General features: G+C 37.4%; 2 protein-coding genes across 2 annotated transcripts in view; one reads left to right on the top strand and one right to left on the bottom strand.

The window, feature by feature from the left end:
- tpt1 (tumor protein, translationally-controlled 1) overlaps positions 1 to 25350 on the top strand; it is a 1004241-nt gene that overhangs the window by 48270 nt on the left and 930621 nt on the right. The window lies entirely within an intron of this gene.
- Positions 1 to 25350, bottom strand: part of gtf2f2a (general transcription factor IIF, polypeptide 2a) — a 170248-nt gene that overhangs the window by 20670 nt on the left and 124228 nt on the right. The window contains exon 5 of the mRNA XM_051926920.1: positions 9858 to 9939. Coding sequence (XP_051782880.1) covers positions 9858 to 9939 — 82 coding nt within the window. The remainder of the gene's footprint in view (positions 1 to 9857; positions 9940 to 25350) is intronic.

Raw genomic sequence — 25350 nt, 5'->3', positions numbered from 1 at the left:
CTGAAGATATTTTAAGTTGAATAAGTTACTGTTATTTGTATCCTTACAAGACAATTATATATTTCTACTATTACTAGAATACACAATAGTTAACATGTGGAATACACCTGGTAATAGGACCTTTCCACTTGAATATTTAACTGTTGGCAGCCTCCTTTATTGTGCAGGAGTTCTAGGTTGTATTGATCCTTCACTCTCTCAAGGGTATTGAGTTTTTACTTGTCCCTATTTACTGACCCACCCTTTTCTTTGCTTAAGAGTGTTCTGTATTGTATAATTGCTGCTGTAACTTCTGTAATTTACTTTGGGGCTCATAAAGCTATTATTCTAGTTAAAAAAGTGAATTGTTACTTTCTTATTAAATACTGAAGGGAAAAGTACCCAGTGGGTCTTTTAATCTTTTGGATTACTTTTGTAATCCACTTTGCAATACAGTGGCAGTTAATGCTTTAGATGTTGTCTCATTCGTGGACATAGGGAAGCCACCAAGGATGTTATATTTCTGTGGTATTTAAATTTGCCCACACAAAGTTTACAAGAATCAACAAATTTGTCATTTGAACTGAACTGTCTTGGAGAGTTTTAAATCAAAAGGAACCAATCATAAATTTCATTTTTCTCAGTCATCGTTAACAGAACAGCTTAGATAGGAGTTCCCAAAGTCAATCAAGGCCCACCAAAATATATGATTTGGCAATGCATGACCGCGGATTTCAGTTACTGTTAACTGTAGTCACACAGCATAACTTTGTATAATAGCAAACTTATTAATCAAAACAATTGTTAACTACAGAAGAAAGTTGATACATATGTTCTTATATACACTAAATGATTTTTTTAAATTAATTAATTATTTTTAATGTAAGTATAGCAGCATGGTATGTTACGGAATAAAAAACAGAAAGCCCAAAATTTTTGTATTTTAAATTTATAGAAATTATGCAATTACATATGAATCCTGTTCAAAAGCAGTAGGAAAAAAGCAGGAAAATAACCCAAAGTCAAGTGTAAGGCTGAGGTTCGTGCATGGCCCCCGAGTTATCTTTATGGCTTATAGGGTAATTTTGTCTATGTTGGATTCCAGTTTTTGTAACGTTAAGCATGGTTTTGCTTCTAACTTCTGTTTCTTCTTGAATTACATTTTAAGGAAGAATGAAGGTTACCAAACATTTGTCAATGTGTCTAAAACAGTAGCTTTCCACTTATTAACACTAAAATAAAATATCAGATGTGTATTTTATTATTAATAATTCTTAAAATTCTTCTTTGTTCTTTATTACACATTATTCTGCCAATTTTCTAAACTTCTAAAAATGATGGTAAACCGGACAACTTCAGCAAAACTAAGAATTAGGGGTGGGCGGTATGACCAAAATTCTATATCACAGTATTTTTCTAAATTATCCCGGATTCACGGTATTCAACAGTATTTTTTTTCCCATGCATGAGTGGATGTTAACCACATTTTCCACTGTACTGATTGCAGTAGACTGGCTAAGAATAACCTATTCCATTGTCATGAGCATTGTACATTGTACAAAAAAAACACTTTAGTGTGCACACAAGTATTAATACAGGTTTGCATGGCCCCATAAAGTGATAGTTTTCAAGGGGGTGACACTAATGAAGAGAAGTAATCACATTGCATGACAGATGCAGTCAATATATAGAACCTTTTTATTGAACAAATTTTGCAAACAACTTAAACTATAATTTTGACAACATATTTTCAACCATCCAAAGAGGCACTTAGACTTAGTAAAATATCCAGAGGTGCTTGTCAAAAGTTGTATTGCACTAAACATGTCTTAGAAAAGGAATAAACTAACTATTTTTTGTAAACCAACTACACTTTCTGTTAATGTTAACCATCTCTGTCCACTGACACGTTAAAGTGACTTTTTAAACATCTTTACCATCATTAAACTGCATAATATTTAAACTAATAAATAATAACAATAAAATAAATAATAGTATTATTACTGATAGTTGCACTATTACTTCAAGACTTCAAGCCCAGGTGCATTACACAGTATTCACCAAATTAAAATAAAACAAGTGCAACTTAGTGATGACATCTTTACCAACTGAACCACCATTTAGGCAAACTGCATTAATATGGACCTTGCTTCAAGCTAAGTTACATACATAAATAATAAAACTGCAACTTGCATTTATAATGCTATTTGTGGTATAGCCCTACAGAATCGTATTAGGGCCATGGTGAAGAAAAAAAATACGGACACAGGGAAGAAAAAAACAAACTATATGTCGAGAATAAAGTCGACATTTCCAGTTTATTCTCGCCGTTTATGTTGAGATTAAGTCAACATTTCCACTTTAATTATAAAATAAACTATGAGAATAAATTAGAAGGTCGTAAACTAAACTTCATCCTAAAATCAATGTTTAATTTACTAGATTTTCTCAAACCCCGTCATAAGTTAATGCAGCACATTAAATGCTTTGTGTTAAGTGTTCCCCGACCCAGTTGTTAATCACTACGCTTCTTAAACTGACTTCCTCCACACTAAGAGGAGGCACCGGCAGCAATCACCGCACAGAATTCATTCATTTCATGATATTCCTGTTCTCTGAAAATTTAGAATGCTAAGATAAATACTTGATATCATGTTCATGATGAAATGCATTAAAGCAGGTATTAAACATGCACAGTACTGAGGCGGTAGCGCTGCTCCCTTGCAGTAAGGGGTCCCCAGGTGTATGTTCAGTGTAGAGAACTTTATGGCAGGTGTGACGAGGCTCCAAAAAACTGGATGTATGAATGGGTATCGCACAGGTTTAACTTAAATATTGTGTAAATGTTGGGTTTGTGATCTGGTGGTTGGAGACACGAACACAGAATTCAATGGATGTTCTTCTGAGTGGGCTTTTTTTATTGCATGCGTGCTGTCTGTCTGATGTACCAAAACTCCAGTTCCTATCCTCCCTTTATCTTCCTCCACATAACCAATCAACACACGATAAACGTCTTTGTGAAATTAAAACTAGTTATAAACTTAGCCCATGGAGTGTTCAGAACTTTAAAAATATCTTTGTTATACATGTTTAATTATGCCATCCATTCAGGGTTGCACCCATCCCAGCAAGCATTGTATCCGAAGCTGGAGAAAATCCTGAATGAGTCGCCAGCACATCGCAGGGTGAATACGAGCAAAACATACACTAGCAGGGTCAATATAGCATAACAAAACCCCACATCCTATATGACTTTGAAAGGAAACTGAAGCACGCCGAGTAAACCCACCAGAAAAACATGCAAATTCAAGGCAGGGTACACCCGAGACACCCTTGCTGCGAGGCAGCAGTGCAACCTCCACGCCGCCGTGCCCCCACATGATTAATACATGATATAATTTTCATGATGAAATGCATTAAAGCAAGTATTATGTTCTGAGAGCAGGAACATCATGAAGTAAATGTATTCTGTACGGCGATTGCTGCCAGCGCCTCCTCAGTACAAGAGGAAGTCAGTTTAAGAAGCACGTACCGATTTAACATGGCTCGGGGAACACTTAACACAAAGCATTTAATGTGCAATCTTACTTATGACGGGGTTTGAGAAAATCTAGTAAATTTAATATTCATTTTACGATGAAGTTTAGTTTACGATGTTCTACTTTAATGACAAATTACGAGAATAAAGTCAACATGTCGACTTTAATCTTGACATAAATGGCGAGAATAAAGTAGACATGTAGTCACACTATTACACAGTACCCAGGTACATTACACTGAATTGAAAACAAATAAAACTACCTATTTAGCGGTGTAGCAGTGAAAAAGAGCCCCCACGCAACACCTCTGTGATTAGCGGTGTAGCAGTGAAAAAGGTCCCCACTTGAACAGTTTCCCGCTGCGCCACTTTCCGAACGTTGTTTAGGCAAGTTTAGGCAATTTAAACCGGTGTTGCGGTATAAGAAAAATCCATATCATAACAAAAATAAAAAAATGGTTTTCGGTATGAACCGGTATACCGCCCAGCACTACTAGGAATCTTGAACTGGTAGAGGACTTAGACCTCAGAAAGTAAAGGTGACAGACACACTGTGCAGACTGCTTGTGCAGATGGAGGGGTGACAAAGACAGCATTAAGCGGACACATTTTCTTTTGCAAAAATCCACTGGTATGTTTCCCAGGCAGTCTCCATCCTGGCATGGATTGGCTCAATGAGATGGGAAGCAAGAGGGGCTCTTCCCTCCGAACCAATGTGAGTATTGGAATAGTTTGATTTGGCACAGGAAGTGGACACAGAAGAGGATAACAGGGTCTGGAGAAACAGGTGTGAAGTCTCATGGCAGGAGCATCATGAGACTGAGTAGTACAGATTAAGAACAGCTGAGCATAGAGACCCAGGTTCAGCTTTTGTGTATGTCAGAGGGGGCCATTTTTTGTACACTGGGTGGTTCCATTAGGCACCCTTTGTTGGGACTGGGGGTGAGAAGTTAAAAGGCAAATTTCCTGGGTAATCCTGTTACTGATGTTGTCATGGCTGTCTGCAGGATGTAGGTATTTGCTGTATTGCAAAGGAGTCACCGCATTGAAGTTTTTGGCTGGTTGAGATTCTAAACAATACCAAGTTGTGATAACAGAACTGCTCCTTCCTTGGAGGATGTCTGTATTTACCCGACTTGGAAATTAAAATGTTTGACAATATTGGTTTCTAATCAGCAGATCTGTACTCATTAATGGTTGGTAACAATACATTTGTTAACTTGTGTTTTCATTAATTGTTAAACCCAGGAAAATTAGATGTGCCATTTTTTAAATCGATTGTCCAGGACTGATAACGGCAGGGGCTGAAGGAGATTTAAACTCCTGGGCAGGAGAAGGCACAGGAGGGACGGTCCACTGAGAACGCTGCCAAGACACTCGGACAGAGCACAGGGGCTCATATGCAGATGAGGGTACCTGGCTGGCACGACGTGAGGCATAAGGACTGCAACACTTACTTCCAGGGAGGAAGAGACAGCTCCACAAGGAGACACCGGTTGTGGGTCCAGTGAGAGAGGGAAGCCGCATGAAAGGACCAAGCAAAGCTGGCAGACGAGAAATGAGGCATGCCTAGGTCGCAGCAACACAAGGAGCCCAGAGTGGGAAAAAAAGGAATGACGAAGAGACGCTGACTGGCATTCAACGATTTGAGAAAACTTCTGTTGGGAAACGAGTGTCCAGTGAACAGAGTGCATTGGTGGACAGTTGGACAACTAATTGTTGGGGTAACAGTGCACAAACTGGACTCTGCACCATTAAAGATTGTATCCTCCAATTCTTGTTTTTAATGGACTTTTAGAGTGTGGACTGTTTGTTTTCCTTTTAAAAAAGAAAATTCGCTCCTGATATTTTTAGATTTTATGATATTTGTTTATCTTTTTAATGTACTTTATATTGTCTTGTGTAATAGAACTTACTGTTGTTTTTTCTGAAATTACTGTTTTGTTTTCATTATGTGTGGCATAGTCAGATATTTTAATGGTGTCTAAATTAGATTACCTGTAAGTGTGACCAGACACCTGTCACATGTAACCAATAGTTCTTTTAAGTCCCACTTTTTAAACTTAATCCTGATAGCTGTTTGTGTACCACACACTCTGAAAACTGCACCTCTTTGTGCATCACTACATTGATACACACCTACTTTTATTTAACAGATGAAGAACTTTTGGAGTTGCCTATATCATTATTTAAAAACTATATTTAAGAAACTTAAAGACAATCTTAACAAATCAATTCCATTTTTAAAGACTGTCAATCTCAGCTGGACTGCTGTAGCTTTCCATAAACAACAGTTTGAAAACCACTGGTTTAGATAGCAAGGGATATTGAAGAATGCATGCATTATATGTGATTAAGGAACAATAATATGGTATAAATCTTTGAAATCAATTGCATGCATCAATGATTTAACTTTGACAGCCATAATATTTAATAATATGAGAACTATTTGATTATGCTTTATTCTTCCTTCCATTCATTTAATGTTGCTGGAGATTGCTTCTGCATAATGTGCTTTGCTGAGCAATCAGGCATGCAGAAGGGCAATCATACAATGTGCCCGACTAACAGAATTCATATTAATTAAAAATATTTCTGTGGCTTTGTTCTTAGCCTTGTAGAAGGCAGAACCTATTCTGTAGGATAAACAGATAAACCTTATAACGCTGTTAAAGAAAAGGACAGGCTTAGAAACTCTGAAACAATGCTCAGGCCAAAAAAAAGTAGGGTGAAATCCCATCTTGACAAGACTCCTGAAGAAACACAACAGTTTCCAGCTTCTAACTTATTACCTCAGAAGACACTGTAGGATATTGTCCTTCAAAAAAAACTTTCCAAGAATATTTCCAGAATGCTACTTCACAGAAACCAAAAATTACTTTTCATTTTGTTCAAGTGCCAAATAAAAGCTGCGTGTGATATATGGCATATTAGCAGCTCCACCTATGGGTATGTCAAAGGGGAGACATTAATGGCATTAAAGTATACTTTGCTTTGAATGTCATTGCTTCATAAATATTATATATTAAAAATAAAGCAATATATGTCATTTTCCATTTCTCTTCACTACTACTATAACAGGAGAAGGAGCTTAGGCGGTGTCTCTCCACAACACAAAAGTGCAATGAATGTTTAGGTACAGATGAACAAAAGGAAATATGAACTACAAAGGAAAGAATGAAAGCAAACTAATCAGCTCTGTCCCTAAAGGCCTTTTAACAGAGGTAACTGCACAATCTACCTGGTTTGACCATCTGCCCCCTGACAACTACTACATCAAAGCAATCAACACTAACAACCTTAGCCTTTCCCTTCCACCAGTGAGGCTTCATTTGAACCGTCTTTCTGACTTTAATCACTGACTTGAGGTAGTTTTAAACCTGCTTTTGGTGTCACTTCTTAAAAATCTCACGATTCATTTATTTTCCTAGCCTATAAGGACACACTCAAATTTTTCTGGGGGGTCCTTATATCCAGAAATGATTGTACTCCTAGCAACACTTAAAAAACTTGGGGCCTCATTTATAATGACATGCATATAATTCACACTAAATCATGGTGTACGGACAAAACTGGAAATGTGCGTATGCATAAAAAAATTCTAATGCATAAAACTGTGTGTAAGGAAAATTCTACATAATTTCTCTTTAAAAATCTCAATCAACATGAACTTTAACTCACATGCATGCGCCTACAGCCTCACCCTGGCTTCTCCTAGAATATCACCTATTTGAACATGCAAATCAATATAAACAGCCCCTTCCATTGAGTGTTTTGTTAAAAGACAATTGCAAAAACGTGTAAAAAAAAAAAAAAAAAAAAGACCAACCCCCAATTCCTGTCCTGTCCATTTTCTTTCTTCATTTAACTAATCGCCACACAATAAGCATGTGTAATAAATGTAAAACCAGCTGCAAGCTTAGAATGCCGATTCCTGAAAACTATTAAGGAACATTGAGAAATCTTTGTTATACATGTTTAATTATTCCATCCATCCATCCAGGATCATGCAAACATCGAGCATGAGGCAAAAAAAATCCCTGAACAGGAAACTAGCTCATCACACGATTGATAAGAGCACTTACATACACTAGTAGTGTCAATTTAGTATAACCATATTCCCTAACATGCAATGCTTTGGAAGGAGAACGAAATACTTGGAGGAAACCCACCAGGAAAACATCCAAACTCCAGGCTGGGGACACCCGGGGATGTGACACCCTTACTACGTGGCAGCAGTGATTCTGCCGTGCCACCGTGCCCCTACATGTTTTATTATTAACAGTATACATTTAAGTGAAGTTAACAATTTATCAGTAAAATGTAATATACATACTTTAACGCATTTAATCATAGAAATGATATCAAGCATACATCTTAATATTATAACAGCACACAGCTCAATAGCTAAATAGACTTTGATGCCAGTCATCACCATCTGTAAATCTAATTATTTCATTTGCAACGTTTTCTAACAATGCTAAAGCAGTTATGGCAATTGAAATAGTCTGGCCATTCTGTGCACCATTATATTGTTTCAGAATGATTACAATTAAGTAAATTAAATTTGTAAACAATATGCAATTAATTTCAGTGTATTCGATAAAGCCTGCATAATGGATGCGAATCTAAAAAAGAAAGGGAAACAACACAGAAACAGCAGCACTGCTTTGATGCTGGGTGCCACCCGTTTATAAAACCGAGCAGAAACATGCGTATACGTGGTCTGAGGTTGCCATGAAAATGTGTGTGGCATTACGGCAAGTTTAGTTTTTATACACCTTGAAGTGAGCGTGAAAATGGGTGTATGCAATATTTTTGTGTGTACGTGAAGTTTAGATGTGAGGCCCTTGGTCTCCAACTAAGCTTATAAAAATCTCCTTAAAGAGGCAACCTGTTCATTTTTTTAATGTTGAAAACTACTGTATGCATTGCATCCAGTCATTTGTTCCTCAGCTTGATCTAAGAATGTAGTACTATGAAATGTTGGGGAGAGAATTATTTGCCCTCTTTCCAAACCTCTATGCTGTCCCTCAGTGTTAACAGTGGGCAGGCAAGCTGCAGTTGTGACTGCTCAGAAACAAAGTAGAAAGGATGCAACCAGTGTAATGGAATTGAAAAACGGGCAAACTAATGCATAATCGGGGTAATTCAAGAGGCCAAAACTCTGGAGGTAGTAAAAAAAAAACGTTTAACACAAAAAATTCAAAAGCAAGAATTAAGGTTTAAAGAAAAAGCATATGAAAACTACCATCTCCTTAGAAATGTCATAAACAAATAAAGAGAACAGGCAACAACATGCTGGGCAATGAGACATATATACACAAAAATGGCCACAGCCATTTCAAACAAAACTTTATAGTTACAATGATAAAAATAATTAATAGCCAAAAGAGGGTCCTAAACTTTGATTCATTACATCAGGCATCTCCTGAACTACCTGTCCCATAGCATCCGGAAGGAAATCTCCTTTGCTGTCATTCTGTCTCACTAATGCTTTAGTATCCCTACCTATCACACTTTCAGGAATCTATGAATGACATTGGTCCCTGACTTCCCTCATTGGCATGTTGAGTTGCTAGATCCCTGAAAATGGGCTCCTAAAAACATCTAGCTAGTCAGGCAACCCCCTGACATTACTTAGTCTCCTTATGTCACATAGACTCAATTAAGTTAAAAATCATAAAAAAGTTTTTGTTAAAATTTGCTGAAATAATTCTTGTAAAATATGTTTACATAAAAATATAAACATTAATAAATTACTTGATGAGCACACTTTGTATAATATTAGCAATCTCTTTAAACATAATACATTTATTTCACAAAAGTTCTTCAAAAAGTACATTTTAACAACAAACAAGTCTTCATTAAGAAACTATGTAGTTAATTCAGGCAACAGTAACAATACTCTTTAAATTAAACATAAGGTATTAAAGAAATTACATTGCTTAATTTATAAAACATTTAACAACCTTTAAAACACAGAATAGAAAAAGTTCTCCAACATTTTAGATAGGAAAAAAAAAATCAGATGGTCTAAATATTTCATATGTTATGCAACTACTAATTGTCAAACTGACAACGCAGAAAGCAGAAGCTGAACTAAGTAGGACGAGTATTTAAAGCAGACTAAATTACACTGCCAGCTACATGCCCACACTAGTTTCTTAAGCAAAATGTTGCTGGCATTTTAACGTATTTGAAATTATCTCTGAATAATCTTAAAAAATGAGCTAAGAGAGCTAAGCAATGAAATTAATTTAAACTAGGATAATGGATGGATATTTTAGAATTCCATACCTCACAATGAAAGAAGAAAAAAGAAGGGAACAGAGCTAACCTTTTTAGTTTCATGTAATGTTCATTCACTGCTGGTCTACATTCAGCACGCTGCACCACAGTTCCCTCGAGGGCTAATTTTTCTGAAATAAAAACAGAGAAATTACATTTTTCTCTTCCAAGAATATTGTATTCTGTGCTGTACAGATGAAAGAATTAAATCTCAATCTTTGCATGTGTTTTCCTCCTGAGGTACTCTTATTTTCGAATGTTGGTGTGCCCTGTGATGGTTGGATTCCTACATTCTACCTGGTAATGAAAGGACAAGCTTCACCTCCATGACCCTGAATGGGTTTAAGTGGACTGGAAAATGTACGAATGATGGGACAAGCAAACCAATAAAATAAATTAAACTAAAACATATACTACTTTTGCTTAAATATATGAAGAAATATCTGAAGAGTTAACACAGGGTCAATTCATGTGAGATCATGTGACTTTGTGGATAATAATGTGGTTATAACAGTAAATTAATGTGCTAGATTTTATGCTTGGATCTTCATTAATTTCTGAGACAGTGGCTTTGAAAAGGGGGTAAAAAAACTAGTACTATTAAAAAATGACAATGTTCTAAAAGTCAAAACTTTTAAATTGTTAATGCTAGATGCGTGAAATTTTGAAGGATTGTTCTTTAGTAATAGATGTCTTTCACATCTGAATATGCAACTATGGGCCAACTATTTTAGATGTAAAAGACATTAATAGGCAATAACAATCCCTGAAAATGTCATGCATCTAGTATTGTCTTTTTTAGTAGATCTTGTTTTCATAGTAAAATTCAGGCAACATCCCCTTTTTAAACCCTCTCTCACTCAGAAATTAATGAACATATAAGACTAAAATTTTGTACACTTGGTATTGGATACAATTACATTATTTTCAGCAAGGATGAAGCAAATTAGAGATAGGCAGGAATATTTTCCCTGGCTGGGATGCCTCGATAATGGATGGGCTGGGGGAGAGAGCTTATTCTGGACACTATCTCCCCTGGGATGCTAGAAGACAGCCCCCGTGGAAGCTCAACCCTGCTGGAACCTGTAGACACTGCCAGGGGGCACCAAAATCTTTGCTGAGCCCTATTTAGCAACACTTCCGCCACACCTGGAAGTGCTGCTAGAAGAAGCTTGTTGGACACCTGGAGTCCAAAAAAACAAGTGAAAACTGAAAAGCTGAAAGTGCATATGTAATCATCCCCTTTGCTTTTAAATAAGATCTGGTCCAAACCAATTAATTTCAAAAGTCGATTAGAGCCCCAGTGTGTGCAATCAAAGCATTACATGATGTCTGCATAAACAACCTGTTTTGAAAGGCCCCTGACTCTGTAACACCACTAAGCAGGCAACAAGAAGACCAAGGAGCCCTCCAAACAGGTCAGAGACAAATATGTGGACAAGTACAGAACAGGGTTGGGTTATAAAAAAATCCTAAATTTTGAATATCCCATGGAGGACCATTAAATCCAGTATAACAAAATGGAAAGAATATGGTACCACTATAAACCTGGCAAGAGAAGGCAGCCAACCAAAACTCACAGACCAGGAAAGGAGGGCATTAATCAGAAATCTAACAAAGACACTGAGAATAACATAACACTGAGGGATCTGCGAAGATTCACAGCAGAGATGGGAATACCTGTCCATAGGACCATTTTAAGCCATACACTGTACAGAGTGGGGCTTTACGGAAGAGTGGCCATAAAAACGCATGTGGCGGGTTCTCAGGTTAGGTGAAAATAAAAAGGCATTTTTGCATATCATGGGAAACAACATGTGTGGTGCAAACCCAACACTTCCCATCTCCCTGACAGCACCATTCCCACAGTGAAACATAGTGGTGGCAGCATCATGCTGTGGAGTTTCATCAACAGGGACAAGAAAACCGGTCAAGGTTGAAAGAAAGATGGACGGCACTAAATACAGGGCAATCCTCGGAGTAAACCTGTTTTATTCTGCTAGGGATGTGAGACTGTGACAAAGGCTCACCTTCCAGCAGGACAATGACCCTAATGATACAACTAAAGCTACACTGGAGCGGTTTAAAGACAAACATTTCAATGTTTTGGAATGGCCTAGTAAAGCCCAGACCTCAATTTAATTGAGAATCTGTGGCATGACCTGAAGACTGTTGAACACCAACACATCCCATCTAACTTGAAGGAGGTGAAGCAGGTTGCATTGCCTTGAGAAATGGGTGAAAATCCTAGTGACTAAATATGCTAAGCTAATAGAGACACTCCCCAAGAAACTTGCAGCTGAAATTGCAGTAAAATGAGGCACTACAAAATACTGACTTTGGGGGAGTAAATACCTACGCACACTCGTGATTTCTGTTTCTTTTTGTCTTAATTATTGTTTGCGTCACAATAAAAGATATTTTGAACCTTCAAAGTGGTAGGCATGTTGTATAAATCTAATGGTGCTAAGCCCTCAAAAATCCATTCCAATTCCAGGTTGTAATGTGGAAAAACAGGAGAAAGTTTTGTATGGAACTGTAGTATGTTACTAACATACACAGTAGACCAGTTTTTAATTTTGTAGTTTTCATTTCTCGAACCCTTTCTATCATAATATACACATTAGGCTCTATACTATAACACAGTGCAGAAAATTATTCAAAATAAATCTCATATATCACTGTGCAGTATGTGATGAAAATGTATAACATTAAACAATATCAAGAGTTAATGGATGGCAGTCAGGCAATCAGAGTGTTCTGCTATATTTTAGAAATATATTTGTATAATGAAATTAACCCATTCTCCGCATATTTCAATTATGGTTTTGCTATGCAAGGAGGTCAATAAATAAAGCAATTTTAGTTGAGCATTCAATAAAGCAAAGAAGAGAACAATCCAGAACAACTGATTTTCAAGCCTGCTTAAACCAGTTCAGGATTGTGGGGCCAGAGTGTATGTCAGCAGCATGAGACACAAGGCATGAATCCCACCATTGAGATGGCACATACCCATCTCAGTACATATTTAGTCACTCACACTAGAGTAATTCAGAGTCAGTACTTTAACTAACCTGGTTAATGAGGGAGGAAAACCATTATACCTGAAGAGAAAAAAATGCAGAGACTGCAAAAACTTTATTCTAGTGCCAGAAACTAAATTTTGTAATAAATTTATTACTTTAAAACTAAGTGCTAATGGGTTGTAAACATTGTATCTAAAAGATGGTTCTTGAACCTTTTGCATTTCAGAGATCACATTACTCTGTGTATGTTTGACAACTACTGTATCATACTTATACGTGTGGCCAAATGGATAAACTGAGTTATCCACTGAACACATTATTTCTTAAACATGCAAATTGCTTTAAAATTGACTTATCACAAAATTTGCTCTATAAAATAATTCATTCAATGCTTCCATGTACAGTATGTCTCAAAATTAGGAATGGCATTTTTGAATAACCTGTTATTTTGGCTATCCTCCAAGGGCATTCAATGGTTAAATGGATACATTAAAAATATATTTTTAAAATTTGTGAAAGACCACAGTTCAATTAAATGAATCTTACTGTACAATGAAAAGTATTTGGTGCTAGTCCTATAGGTGCAAAAAATGCAGAGGCAATACAGTACACGGAACAACAACACAGCAGACACAAACTACTAAACAAAACCATGATAATACAGAACAGCTATAAATACCAATACATAGGTAATTGCATCAAAGTATATATCTGATATAAACCTGATCAGCATGAGTACACTGTGCTTAGTGCTGCTGCTTCATGGACAGTCTGTCGTGGATTTGAATCCTGTGAGTGGTCACAGTTTATGTGGACTGCATATGAATAAAACATGTGGGTTAGGTTAATTGGCGAATCCAAATTAGCCATGTTCCAGTGGAGTGCGTGTTTGTGTGTGGGTGGGTGAGAAGGACATTGATGAATTGGTGCTCTGTCTAAGGCGGTTTCTTGCTTTGCTCTATGTGCTGACAAGCTCTGGCCCCCTCGACCTTAAACTGGAGTAAGCAGGTTTATGTTATACTATATAAACATGCAACATATACAGTCAGACAATACAAGTAACAAAGGTAAAGATGCTAATGAACTCTGAACTAGCAATTCTGTTCTTTACAGATTGGAAACTTGGTCAAATGACAGGCAGAAAATTCTGTGCAAGCTAACAGTTCAAAGGCCCATGGTAGGGAAGCTGTTTCTGAGTCTACTGATGTGGCATTAAACCCTACGCCATGACTGTATGGTCTTCTGGGAGCTGTGCATGAAGCAAAATTTTACAGAAGTTCTATATTTCTCACTGTTTTTCTTTTTGTTTCTGAACTTATTTACTAGTCTCTTTTATGATTATAATTGATCTGGCTTCTGGTATGTCACTGATAGTAGCCACTGGAAACTGGATAAATTGATTTTAAATTTAAGGATGAACCGCAATGCACACAAACCCAGGTACCAAACTCAAATTTCCCCCTTAGGTCAAATAAAGTTCTATAAATCTATCTAGAACAATTTTTGCTTGAAGCCTACATTTCTCATTTTAATACAAGAAACTGGGAGTCTAAAATGATAGAAAGGACTTTCTTCGGGCATTTCCTGCCATAAATGTCTTGTAAGAATGGAAGCATAGCTCCTGTGATGAACTGAGTTGTTTAGAATATCCTCCGTAGTGTCTTGGGTCTTGCAGTCTACCACAGTGCAATTCCCATACCAAACTGTAATGCAGAACTTGGCAGGGTTATTCAATGGTTACCTGTTTAAGTCACTGAGGATCATGGGAGACAGACTGACCTTTTTCACCTTTAATAAAAAAGAAACATCTTTTGAGATGTGTCAACAAGACAGGTGGTGCTCAGAAAGTCTGAGAGTGTGCAGCTTTTCAGTTAAGGTTTGAAGTGATTTTAACTTTAACTTTTGTTAAGGAGATTTCATGGCAAACTACATGTACACTGATTACTCTGTGCTAATTTCCTGGTGCTTACTTGTAAATGGGATAGGTCAAACTGCAGTCAGAGGACAGAAACAGATAAGAAAGATCTTTATTTAAATATCTATAAAAAAATTAAGGACCAAAAAAAAAAAACACAACACTTTGCTGGAAGAAGGGAACGGGATACATATTTCAGAGAATTGAGCACACGTGCTTAAACCCAAAATATTTTTACTTAATAAAAATGAATGAAAAGCAGTGAAAAAATATAAAAGACACAAACATGCAAAACAGTTACAACATTCAATTAGTCTGTGAGCCACACAGAATGCCTTCGATCTTGGCATTAAATGCACGAAAAGCTTTTAGTTATACCATATCTTAAACAAAATTAATACTGTATACTGCCATAAAACAAAAAGTTTTAATTTGCATCATGCATTTTAAAGAATATGAATTGTCACCCTTTAATATCAAGATCTCTCGATGTTTTATGCACTGACATTAGTACATGATTTTACATTGCTAAAAATGCTTCAGTTAAAACCTCTTTAGAAAGATCAAGTGCATGCTGTGCATTTCAGGCAATACATTTCAAAAACCATTGACATTCTGAAAACCTTCCAACATTTAGTGTCTAATTGTCTTATAGAATTACCTTTCTAATTACAAATCAAGTTTCTGTGCATATAATACTTGCACCTGAATTTTTTTTCTTTCTCTCACTCTAGTAATGATTTAATTAATCCATTATGAAAGTCAGTAATGTGATATGCATTTAAAAATTTCATTCTACATATTTTTTCTACATGGGTACTGCATAAGCCAGTGTTTTATGTAGTGGGTGGTTCTGCATATTTTTCTGTTGTTTTAAAATAAAAAAAAAATGCATTTAGAATTCTGTTCTTACTTAAAATGAAAAAGGTCTACTGGAGTAGTGCTTGGATATGGTGTGTGGGTGTTTGTGTGTGTGTGTGAGAATATTTTTTCTTTTACAGAGAAACTCCATTTACTTTTTTTTGTTTGATCTTGCTTTCCTAAAGGATAAATCACAGTTAGTTTTTTCCCTTCATTATTTCTATTTAGCCTTTTCATTATGTCATGAAAAACAGGACCACTTAAGGGTTGCTCTTGCAATTACATTACAACAGGTAGTTTAAATAGTGTGATTCTGGATTGTGGTGACAGAGTGGAACAGTGTTTGTAATTGTTGCCCCATGGCCTCAGAGACCTGGGCAAAAATTCCAACCATATCACTATGTGAAGTTCGTCTGCATGCATTTTCCCCTAGATACTCAGAGTTTCCTCTTAGAACCCAATTATACGTGTATAAGGTTAATTGGTGACTCTAAACTGATCCTTAATAAAATGAATAGGGATGTGTGCAAGAATGCACACGATTGACATAGGGTACCCCGGTCATAGTTGGTTCATGTCTTACATCTGATTAAGCCTGGGATAGTCTATGGCATCCAAAATACTAAAATGGATTAAGAAGGTCTGAGTATAGATGCATGGAATCTGAATTACTATATGTCTCGTATATAAAATAAAGGCAGTCACAGCATACAGAAAGCTTCCGTTACTGGATGCAATGTAAGAGAGAGAGAGAAAGAGATTTATAAAATACATACACATACACACATAGATACACACACACATGCACACAGAACCCCAGGTTTTAATTTGCCACCCTGGAGCAATTTCAAGCAGTGTAGTTACCATGTAATGGAAAAGGATTAAATCTAATTTTCTGCAGTGTAATAAGTGTATAAGTTTAATATGTCACTGTGCTCTGTGCAAATATTTTTTAAAAATCTGTCTTTTTCTACTCACATGCACAGTTGACACAGAGTCAGATTTAGCACACAGGAGTTCACGATATAAGAACTGCTAGGCAAGCATTTTAAGACAAGACAATGAGGCAAAGGATCTGCACTGGCAATCGGAAGGTTGCCAGTTCGAATCCCGTAAATGCCAACAGGGACTCTGCTCTGTTGGGCCCTTGAGCAAGGCCCTTAACCTGCAATTGCTGAGCGCTTTGAGTAGTGAGAAAAGCGCTATATAAATGCAAAGAAAGAATTAAGTTCGGGACAATAGCAAAATGGGCAGTCAGACTGACGACCATTGTAAATTATTTCTGTGTGTCAAACTCAGCATGAAATTGTATCCTTTTTGCCTTGTTTGGAATGGCATGATTCACCTAAGTGGGGGCCTGCACATAAAGAAAGAGTATAAAGCCTTGGAACATTGCCCAGCACACCTTTGAAGCCGATGGACAAATGAGAGATAACGCCATTGGATCTGGAAAATCCTTCCAACGCAGCGACGAAAATGGCAGACTCTACACATCAGGCCCCCACTCCCAAACTGGGTTTTTGCCATGGGCTTCCTTCGTCTGTTATGCAGCGTAAGCCATCATTAAAGAAAGCTAAGTCATTTCTCCTATGTGATTTCTTACCAACATATCACTAATGGGGAGGTTTTGCCAGACAGACAGACAGACAGACAGACAGACAGACAGGTAGACAGATAGATAGATACTTTATTAATCCCAGGGGGAAATTCACATAATATCACTAGGGGGCTTTGTTCGCCAACCCCCGTGTTTGGTTTTCCGGGTGCACACTTAAGATTTTTTTTTTTCTTTGAATTGTTGCTATTTCATTAGTTTCACTTTTATTTCAGAACTTATGTAAAAACAATATTTGGAATCTTTCGAATCCCATGCTGAATCTTTTGAATGAGGTCAGTGAGACATGTGTTTAATGACTTTGTACCATAATTCAGGATAGGTTTCTCTGTTTGGAATTTCAGCACAGACAAAGCGATCTACATCATCAGCAGTTAATTTTTTTTTTTTGCAAAGTATCCAATAAATGCATGTGAGGTAAACCACGTTTTTGAAATTCTCTGACTTCAAAGCCTTACAATATTTACATACTTATGGCATATCACCTGTGTCCATATATTCGATCTCTATTCGCCTTTTAGTTATTTCTTCCGAGTAATAATTTATCTTTTTTGCGCTAATACGATGTTTACTTTCTTTGTTTTGACACTTTTGTTTTTTTTCTGCTGTCATATTCTGTATCTTGCTCTGCATGTGTTTCGCGCCTACATTTTTTTTTTTTTTTTGAGTCTTGAATTTCAGTTTTCATTATCTCTAACCTGCTTTGCATGTGTTTGGCTCCTTTGTTTTGTAACCTCTTTATGACGTCTTACTTTGTTTTCTACTCTGTCTTTTATTTCTGACCTCGCTTTGTCCTGCTTTTTTTTTTTTCAATGACACCTGGTCCGTGATGATTATTTTCCCTTTTTCGAGTAATAATTTCCATTTGTTTGAGCTACTGCAATCTTTACTTTCTTTTTTTTTTTTACACTTTCTAATTTTCCTACTTTCATATCCTTTTAACTTTCTCCACATTTGTATCGCGCATCTGTTTTTTTTTTGAGCCTTTCGAATTCCACTGCTTTCATAATCTGCTCTACATGTGTATAGCGCCAACGTTTGTGAACGTGTTTATGAAGTTGTACTTTGTCTTTTACTCTGTCTTTTAATTCTGAGCTCAATTGGACGTGCTTTGTTTCAATTCCACTTGTTACGGGCTGATAATTACTTTCCTTATTTTCTGAATATGCACCTAGATTATTTTTTCTTTTTTGCTCTTTTTTTCTCCAACGCTTTTGAGTCTCTTTTCTCTGCGCTGCTTTCTTCTTCGCTTATTCGTCGACATTTCATTTATAACGTATTGTCCTTATACGCTTTATATGTGCCGAGACTCTGGATCTGGGTGTGCTCAAATCCTTTACACGACTGAATGTTTTGCTGCCCCGTTGTCTTATTTGATACTGATTGTAAGTAGGGCGTGTCTTGTAAGAATCTCATGTTCTACGTCATCGCGAGACAGTCCTGGGTCAATCTCTTGGCACAATGTCTCATGTTTAAGGTCCTCGCGGGTCTTTTAAGTGTCTTCTGTGATCTTAATATGAAGATCACGTCTCGATGCCCTACTGTTTCTCTTCAGGATATTTTTTTTATAATAGAGAGATATCTATATAGATTCAGGTTATGCAACACACCACAATTAAAAACTAACTCATTCCAACAAGGGAGCTAGCGCCCTTGCTGGATACATGCGGATAAAAGAAAGTTTCAAAGACAAAAAGACAAATGTCTAGGCCTTCTTTCATTTGCCTGGAGTGCAAAGTAATTAAAAAATTAAATATTTATGTTTTATGCATAAACAAGTTGGGGACAGTGTCTCAGAACTAGCATACTGAGATAGTGAATGCCTTGTTACAAACCCCACCAACACAAGTGTCAAGCAAAAGGGGGAGTTCATACACTGCCTGCCTAGAAAATTATATTCTGAAGTAAGAGAAGAGAGACATTGATGGACAACTGACCTTCAGATGCAGGAGGAAAAATGTTGACTATACCATGGCTGCAGAATAGATGAACAGTTCTTTTACCTTGGATACCTGATGGCTCACAGTGGTTTGACAATATGTTTATATGTGTGTTGTGAACATTGAGAAGACTTATTGGCCATGTGTCCTGTTGAAATGCAGGTGGTACAAAAGTGAGGGCTTCAGGACCACTGCCAATTAATTTCTCTGTTTCTGGAGCAAAAGTTATATTCCTAATCTAGAAATTAAACTGAAATTTGTATGTATTGTCTTCCCTCTAGTTTGTAATAGTCATTGACAGTATACCAAATTTAGAAACCTGGGGGGTGCATTATTGCTGTTTGTGTATAATGACCATGGCCTCTTGATCCTCTTGTACTTTTTTCTAATACACACAGCAGTTTGTAGAATAGTACAGCATGGCTGTGATGAGAATCAAGATCACCAGAACTTAGGTCATGATCCTCTCGCAAGAAACCATAACTCGCTTTCTGCAGTAAAGAAGGATTGCAGTCATCATATGTAAAGGGTTCAAGTAGGGTAGGGACAATTTTGAGCTTGATCAAAAGATCAATAGATGATTGAAACTGCTTCTCCAGATAAACCAGTTTGATGTAGCTGCTCACAGGATACAAACTATGAACACCCTGCAAAAAAGTGTCAGACATGGAAAATGCTAGAGGCATTATATGTCTTGGCTTACTTAAGAATGCTGGGATATTGACCATTTGTGAATCTAGTAAAGACGCTTCAAAGATATCCTACTACGAGGAGACATGTTGCAGAACTAGGACATGCTACAAGCATAAAACCTCTTAGCTGACCTAGAAGCGCCTGGATATTCATAGGCTAGGGTTGGGGTATTTCTTGACACATCTACGAACTTGAGAATAAGCTAAGAAGATTAAACTAATAAACAAAAGTGAATGTTATTACCAAGCAATAATACAAGAAAGAGGTAAATAAAAGGATGCTTACAAAGTACCAAATAAACAGAAAGCTTAACCATTTGTTCACTTCACAAATAAGTAAAGTCTGATTTTAATGTTCGAAAATAATAATTATCATATTACAAAGCAATGTCTATCTATGTATCAAATCAGTGTAAATTGACGAAATGAAAAAAAAAAAACCTGAATTTCTTAGTGTGTGGTTCAGAGCATAGCTAGCTGTTACAGATGTTTGTCCATGTCACTAGGGAAGAAAAAAAAATAACTGCCTTATTGATGCAGCATGCATGGGAGTGATGAAAGATCCCGTGGACCTTGTGAAAGTTATTAGCTCTCTGTTGGACCAGCTGGAGCAGCTACAGGTCAAAGTAGCCATGACTGGCGATTTTATCCAGAAAGGGCAGTGCAGGCATTTAAGCTATGTGAGAGACTCTTACTCTTGCAATGTCCAGGGAAGAGCACTACAGAGCGCATCATGGAGATTATATCCTGTGACTTCCTGGGCTAACTTTATAGAGAAAGGTATAGAGGGGGCCGGACGCATACCCACCCATTGGCCTGAATATGGTGATCCAGCTGCTTGAGGCTATGCATAACCCCTTATAAACACTGCATCTTCAGCATAGGTTACTTCCTACTTCGTTCAAGCGCAAGCAGTGGAACAAAGATTCACTGACGTTTACAAGAAATGCTGTTACTTCAGCAGATGGACATGCCACTATTGACTCCATACCATCAGGGCCCTGCTTCCAGATTGACATCAGTCTGGTATATCGAGTTGCAGAACACCAGGGAGAGATGTTATGCCAGCTCCTGATTCTGCAATCATATAGGCACACTCTCACTTACTAGGCACTTATCTGGGCCCAAATAAAACCCTGGAAAGAAGATGTGAACAATTTGCATCTCATGCCTCAGGTGCCAGGTGAGACAAGTTTCTCATTGGAAACAATATACCATTCTCCCGATCCCCTTAACTTATCCAAAGATGCCACTATTCATGACTGATCCAAGCCGCGGACAAAAAGGCAAGTATAGGCTTTGCTGGGAGTTGCGGGGTATTACCAATGCTTTGTGCCTCGGTTTTAAGAGAGGACTGTGCCTTTGACAGATCTTACTCAAAAACAACCCAAAACGCAATGGTATGGACTCGTGAGTTTGAAGCAGCTCTCAGTGACCTAAAAACAACCCTGATGTCAGCACCTGTCTTAGTAGCACCTAATCTTTCTCTTCCTTTTCTCCTCCAGACTGAAGTGTCTCAGACTACTTAAGGGGCTAAACACCTAAACATGTACCTAATGATGACCACAAAATGGGCCATCTCTCAAAGCTAAACTATTACTTGCTCAGACAGGAATTCACTTTGGTCACCGATCATGCTCCATTGCAATGGCTTGCTACCCATAAAGAGTCCAACAATGGGTTTACCTATTAATTCTTAGACTTGTAGTCCTGTAAGTTTAAAATTCTACATCGGAAGTGCTCTCTCCACAGCAACACTGACAGACTCTCTTGAATGCAGGATCTCATGTTTAGGTTGACATACTGTAGGTGCTGAGTCATGCATGTGCAATTAAGTTTTACCTGCATAGCTCCTATGAGGTAAGTGATTTCTCCCCTAGGATGAGAGGTGGCGCTGTCACTAACTGCCTTTTCTTTGTCCTACACAGTTCCAAGAGGCAAAGACAGGACAACACATGACTTCCACCTTGTTTCAGGGATTGCGCACTCCCAGGAAAAAAAACACCAAAACTTCCAGTTTCATGCAGAAAGTGGACCTGAACTAGACGCAGACAGAGCTTCAGTGTTCTAGCCAGAGACAATGTGATGCAGAACTACGAGAGAGGCCATTTATTTACATTATTTTTTGCTTCTTTTGCTTTTTATTAAAAAGAGTAACAAAGGAAGTTACCTAAGGCCAGGTTTATACTTCACGCGACGCGAGGCATGCTCCAGTGGACACTACTGCTACGCACTGTTTATACTTGCGCGCGTACTTTACATAAATCTGGAAGATTCCACCAAGTGGCAGTGCAAAATATCATCACAGTGAGAACAGGTTCGGCTTTGTTGTGTTGTGAATTGCCTGAAACATCCATTAAATTCCGAGGACACCTTGCCACAATATCTCTGAAAAGGATGTTTACTGATTACATTCATCAGTCCAGGGATGCGTCCATTCTAACAAGCATTGGGCACAAGACAGAAATAATCCCTGGATGGGGTATCAGCGCATCACAAGGTATACACAAACACACACACACACACACACACTAGCGTAATTTTAGCGTCACCAAATCCCCAAACCTTCATGTCTTCGGAAAGAAACCGGAGCACACTGTGCATGTTTTCCTGGTGGGTTTCCAAACTCCAGGCAAGGAACTGACTCCCTGCAAGACAGCAGCGCTACTGCTCCACCACCGTACCGTCACAACATGTGTAATTATTATCAGTATTCATTAATGAAAATGAAGTTAACGACTTATCTGTAAAATGTAACATACATACTTTAAAGCATTTAATCATGAAAGTGATATTAAGTATAAATCTAAATTAAATGTGTTCTGTGTGGCGATTGCTGCTGTCAGGTAAGGAAGAAGCCCCAGAAGCACGTAGCCATTAACAACTCGGTCAGTTTTAAGATGACATTTATGATGGTCTACTATAACGATAAAGAAAACTACGAGGTTAAAGTCAACATTTCAAGATTAAAGCTGAAATTTCCACTTTAATCACAAAATAGACCTTATCACCTTGTCCTTAATATTTTTTCTCTGTGGCTTAAATACGCTGCTGCCGTACTTTCTGATGTTATTGTGAAGGTCAAAAAAAAAAAAAAAAAAAATTTAAAAAGCACCACAAATGCATTTGCATGTCAGCATTTTGCTTCACCACATCGAACCATTCATAAAACATCGATGCACACACATTAATCCTATATGATCCGCAAAGCAGCTTTCTGCTACATATAGATAGTAAACAGAGACTGTGACACAAGGTTATTATAGTTAATAAAAACTAAAATCAAACCTGAAACTGTTATTAAAAAAACATTTTCGTAAACTGAAATAAAATAATTAACAAAACTGAAATGAAAAACTAAAACTAAACAAAACTCTTAAAAGTAGCTAGAAAGACTAACTGAAATAAAATAATAATTTACTAAAAATATTTTTAGTTTTTGTTTTTGAATGAATATTCTTGTCGTTAGTCTTTAACCCTTGTAACTTTTAACTCTATAACAAAGTCATCCACCACGAGCCGCCCGCATATATTCATCCAGTGAACAGTGGATGGTGATGGAGGGCGGAAATTGACACAGCATTTGTGCTGACAGAACAAGCTGAACACAGGCATGTAAAGAGCGTGAAATAGAAAGCAATTTACTGTGCCGCCTTTCTTTGCGCTTCTTATATACCAACATGCAATTCAAATGCCTGAAATCAGAATGTGCTGGTCAACAAAACCTTTAACGTATGGACAGAAAAATCATGAGTGAGTAACGGTTCAGTTTATTTCTCAGGTGTCTGCGTTTTGTTGACAATAACTCACCTGCCATTTTGCACAGCAGAAATACTTTTTGAAAATAAAGCAGCACTGATCGAAAGTCTGACAAGGTCAACATACAAGATCAGAATATTGTTGCTGACCAATCACTTTGCTTTAAAAAGGTCGTTTCAACAATGAAGCATTACAAACCTTGTAAAATTCCTGAGTTGGCAATGTCTCTACTGAACTACAGGTAGACAGCCTACCAACTGGTGAAAAACTAAACATACTAATGTGTTTTTTTATTTATTTTAAATTTATTAGTTTATCTTTTGTTAGTTTACATTCACAGCTCAAAATACCTTAAATTGTGAAAATAATCCAGTAGCAGAATTATGTTTTAAAATGTTTGTCCCCCTTTTCTCTCTCCCTCAAAATAGAAAGATGGAATACAGTAATCCCTCCTCGATCGCGGGGGTTGCATTCCAGAACCCCCCGCGAAAGGTGAAAATCCGCGAAGTAGAAACCATATGTTTATATGGTTATTTTTATATTGTCATGCTTGGGTCACAGATTTGCACAGAAACACAGGAGGTTGTAGAGAGACAGGAACTTTATTCAAACACTGCAAACAAACATTTGTCTCTTTTTCAAAGGTTTAAACTGTGCTCCATAACAAGATAGAGATGACAGTTCCGTCTCACAATTAAAAGAATGCAAACATATCTTCCTCTTCAAAGGAGTGCGCCTCAGGAGCAGAGAATGTCAGAGAGAGAGATAAAAGTAAACAATCAGAAATCAATAGGGCTGTTTGGGCTTTTAAGTATGCGAAGCACCACGCAGGAAGCATATCGCTTGACAAAACAGCCACATTTAAGCCCAGCAAGGAAGAGAGCAATGTGAAGGTAATCTTTCAGTGTTTTTTGAGGAGCGGCTGTATCTTCTAGGGGTGCGAACAGCCCCCGTGCTCACAATATATTTGAGGAGTTTTATTTAATAGGTAATACGCGCTCTGGTTGGGTAGCTTCTCAGCCATCTGCCAATAGCGTCCCTTGTATGAAATCAATTGGGCAAACCAACTGAGGAAGCATGTACCAGAAATTAAAAGACCCATTGTCCGCAGAAATCCGCGAACTAGCAAAAAATCTGCGATACATATTTAAATATGCTTACATATAAAATCCGCGATAGTGTGAAGCCGCGAAAGTCAGAGTGCGATATAGCGAGGGATTACTGTATCATATTCTCTTTTTTCTTAAAATCAACCATATCATACATATTGCATATGATTTTTCCTGCCTTGCATCCAACCTACTGGGGTAGGCTCCAGGTTTCCTGTGATCTTGCTCTGGATAAGAAAATTTAGAAAATGTATAGATTGTTCCTAATCTCAGATTCTGTTTCTGTCGTTTTGTGCTCGTCCATACTCCTATTAACTGCTTTTGCTCTGCTCATTATGGGTTTACTGTTCTTATGTGTAAGCTATTCAAGTCTCACTACTCCTAACCATCACACTACATGCTTTCTTTTCTTTGTTTCTCTTAATAGAGCAAAGTGGGGTCTGCACACAGATTCTAACCTAAGAATACTTTTCTTCCTAAGCCCCCATGATTTTCATCATCACACCGGTCAGAACACAGTAGAATCTATTTTCTGATTTTTGATATTTTCAAGCCTGCAGGTGGCATAATTCTGTCTATAAATTGTATGTGCATGAGATGGAATCAGAGATCAATATGGCTGATA

This window comes from Erpetoichthys calabaricus, chromosome 4 (assembly GCF_900747795.2).
Source record: "Erpetoichthys calabaricus chromosome 4, fErpCal1.3, whole genome shotgun sequence".
Classification (NCBI taxonomy): domain Eukaryota; kingdom Metazoa; phylum Chordata; class Cladistia; order Polypteriformes; family Polypteridae; genus Erpetoichthys; species Erpetoichthys calabaricus.
This window is presented reverse-complemented; position numbering and strand designations above follow the sequence as displayed.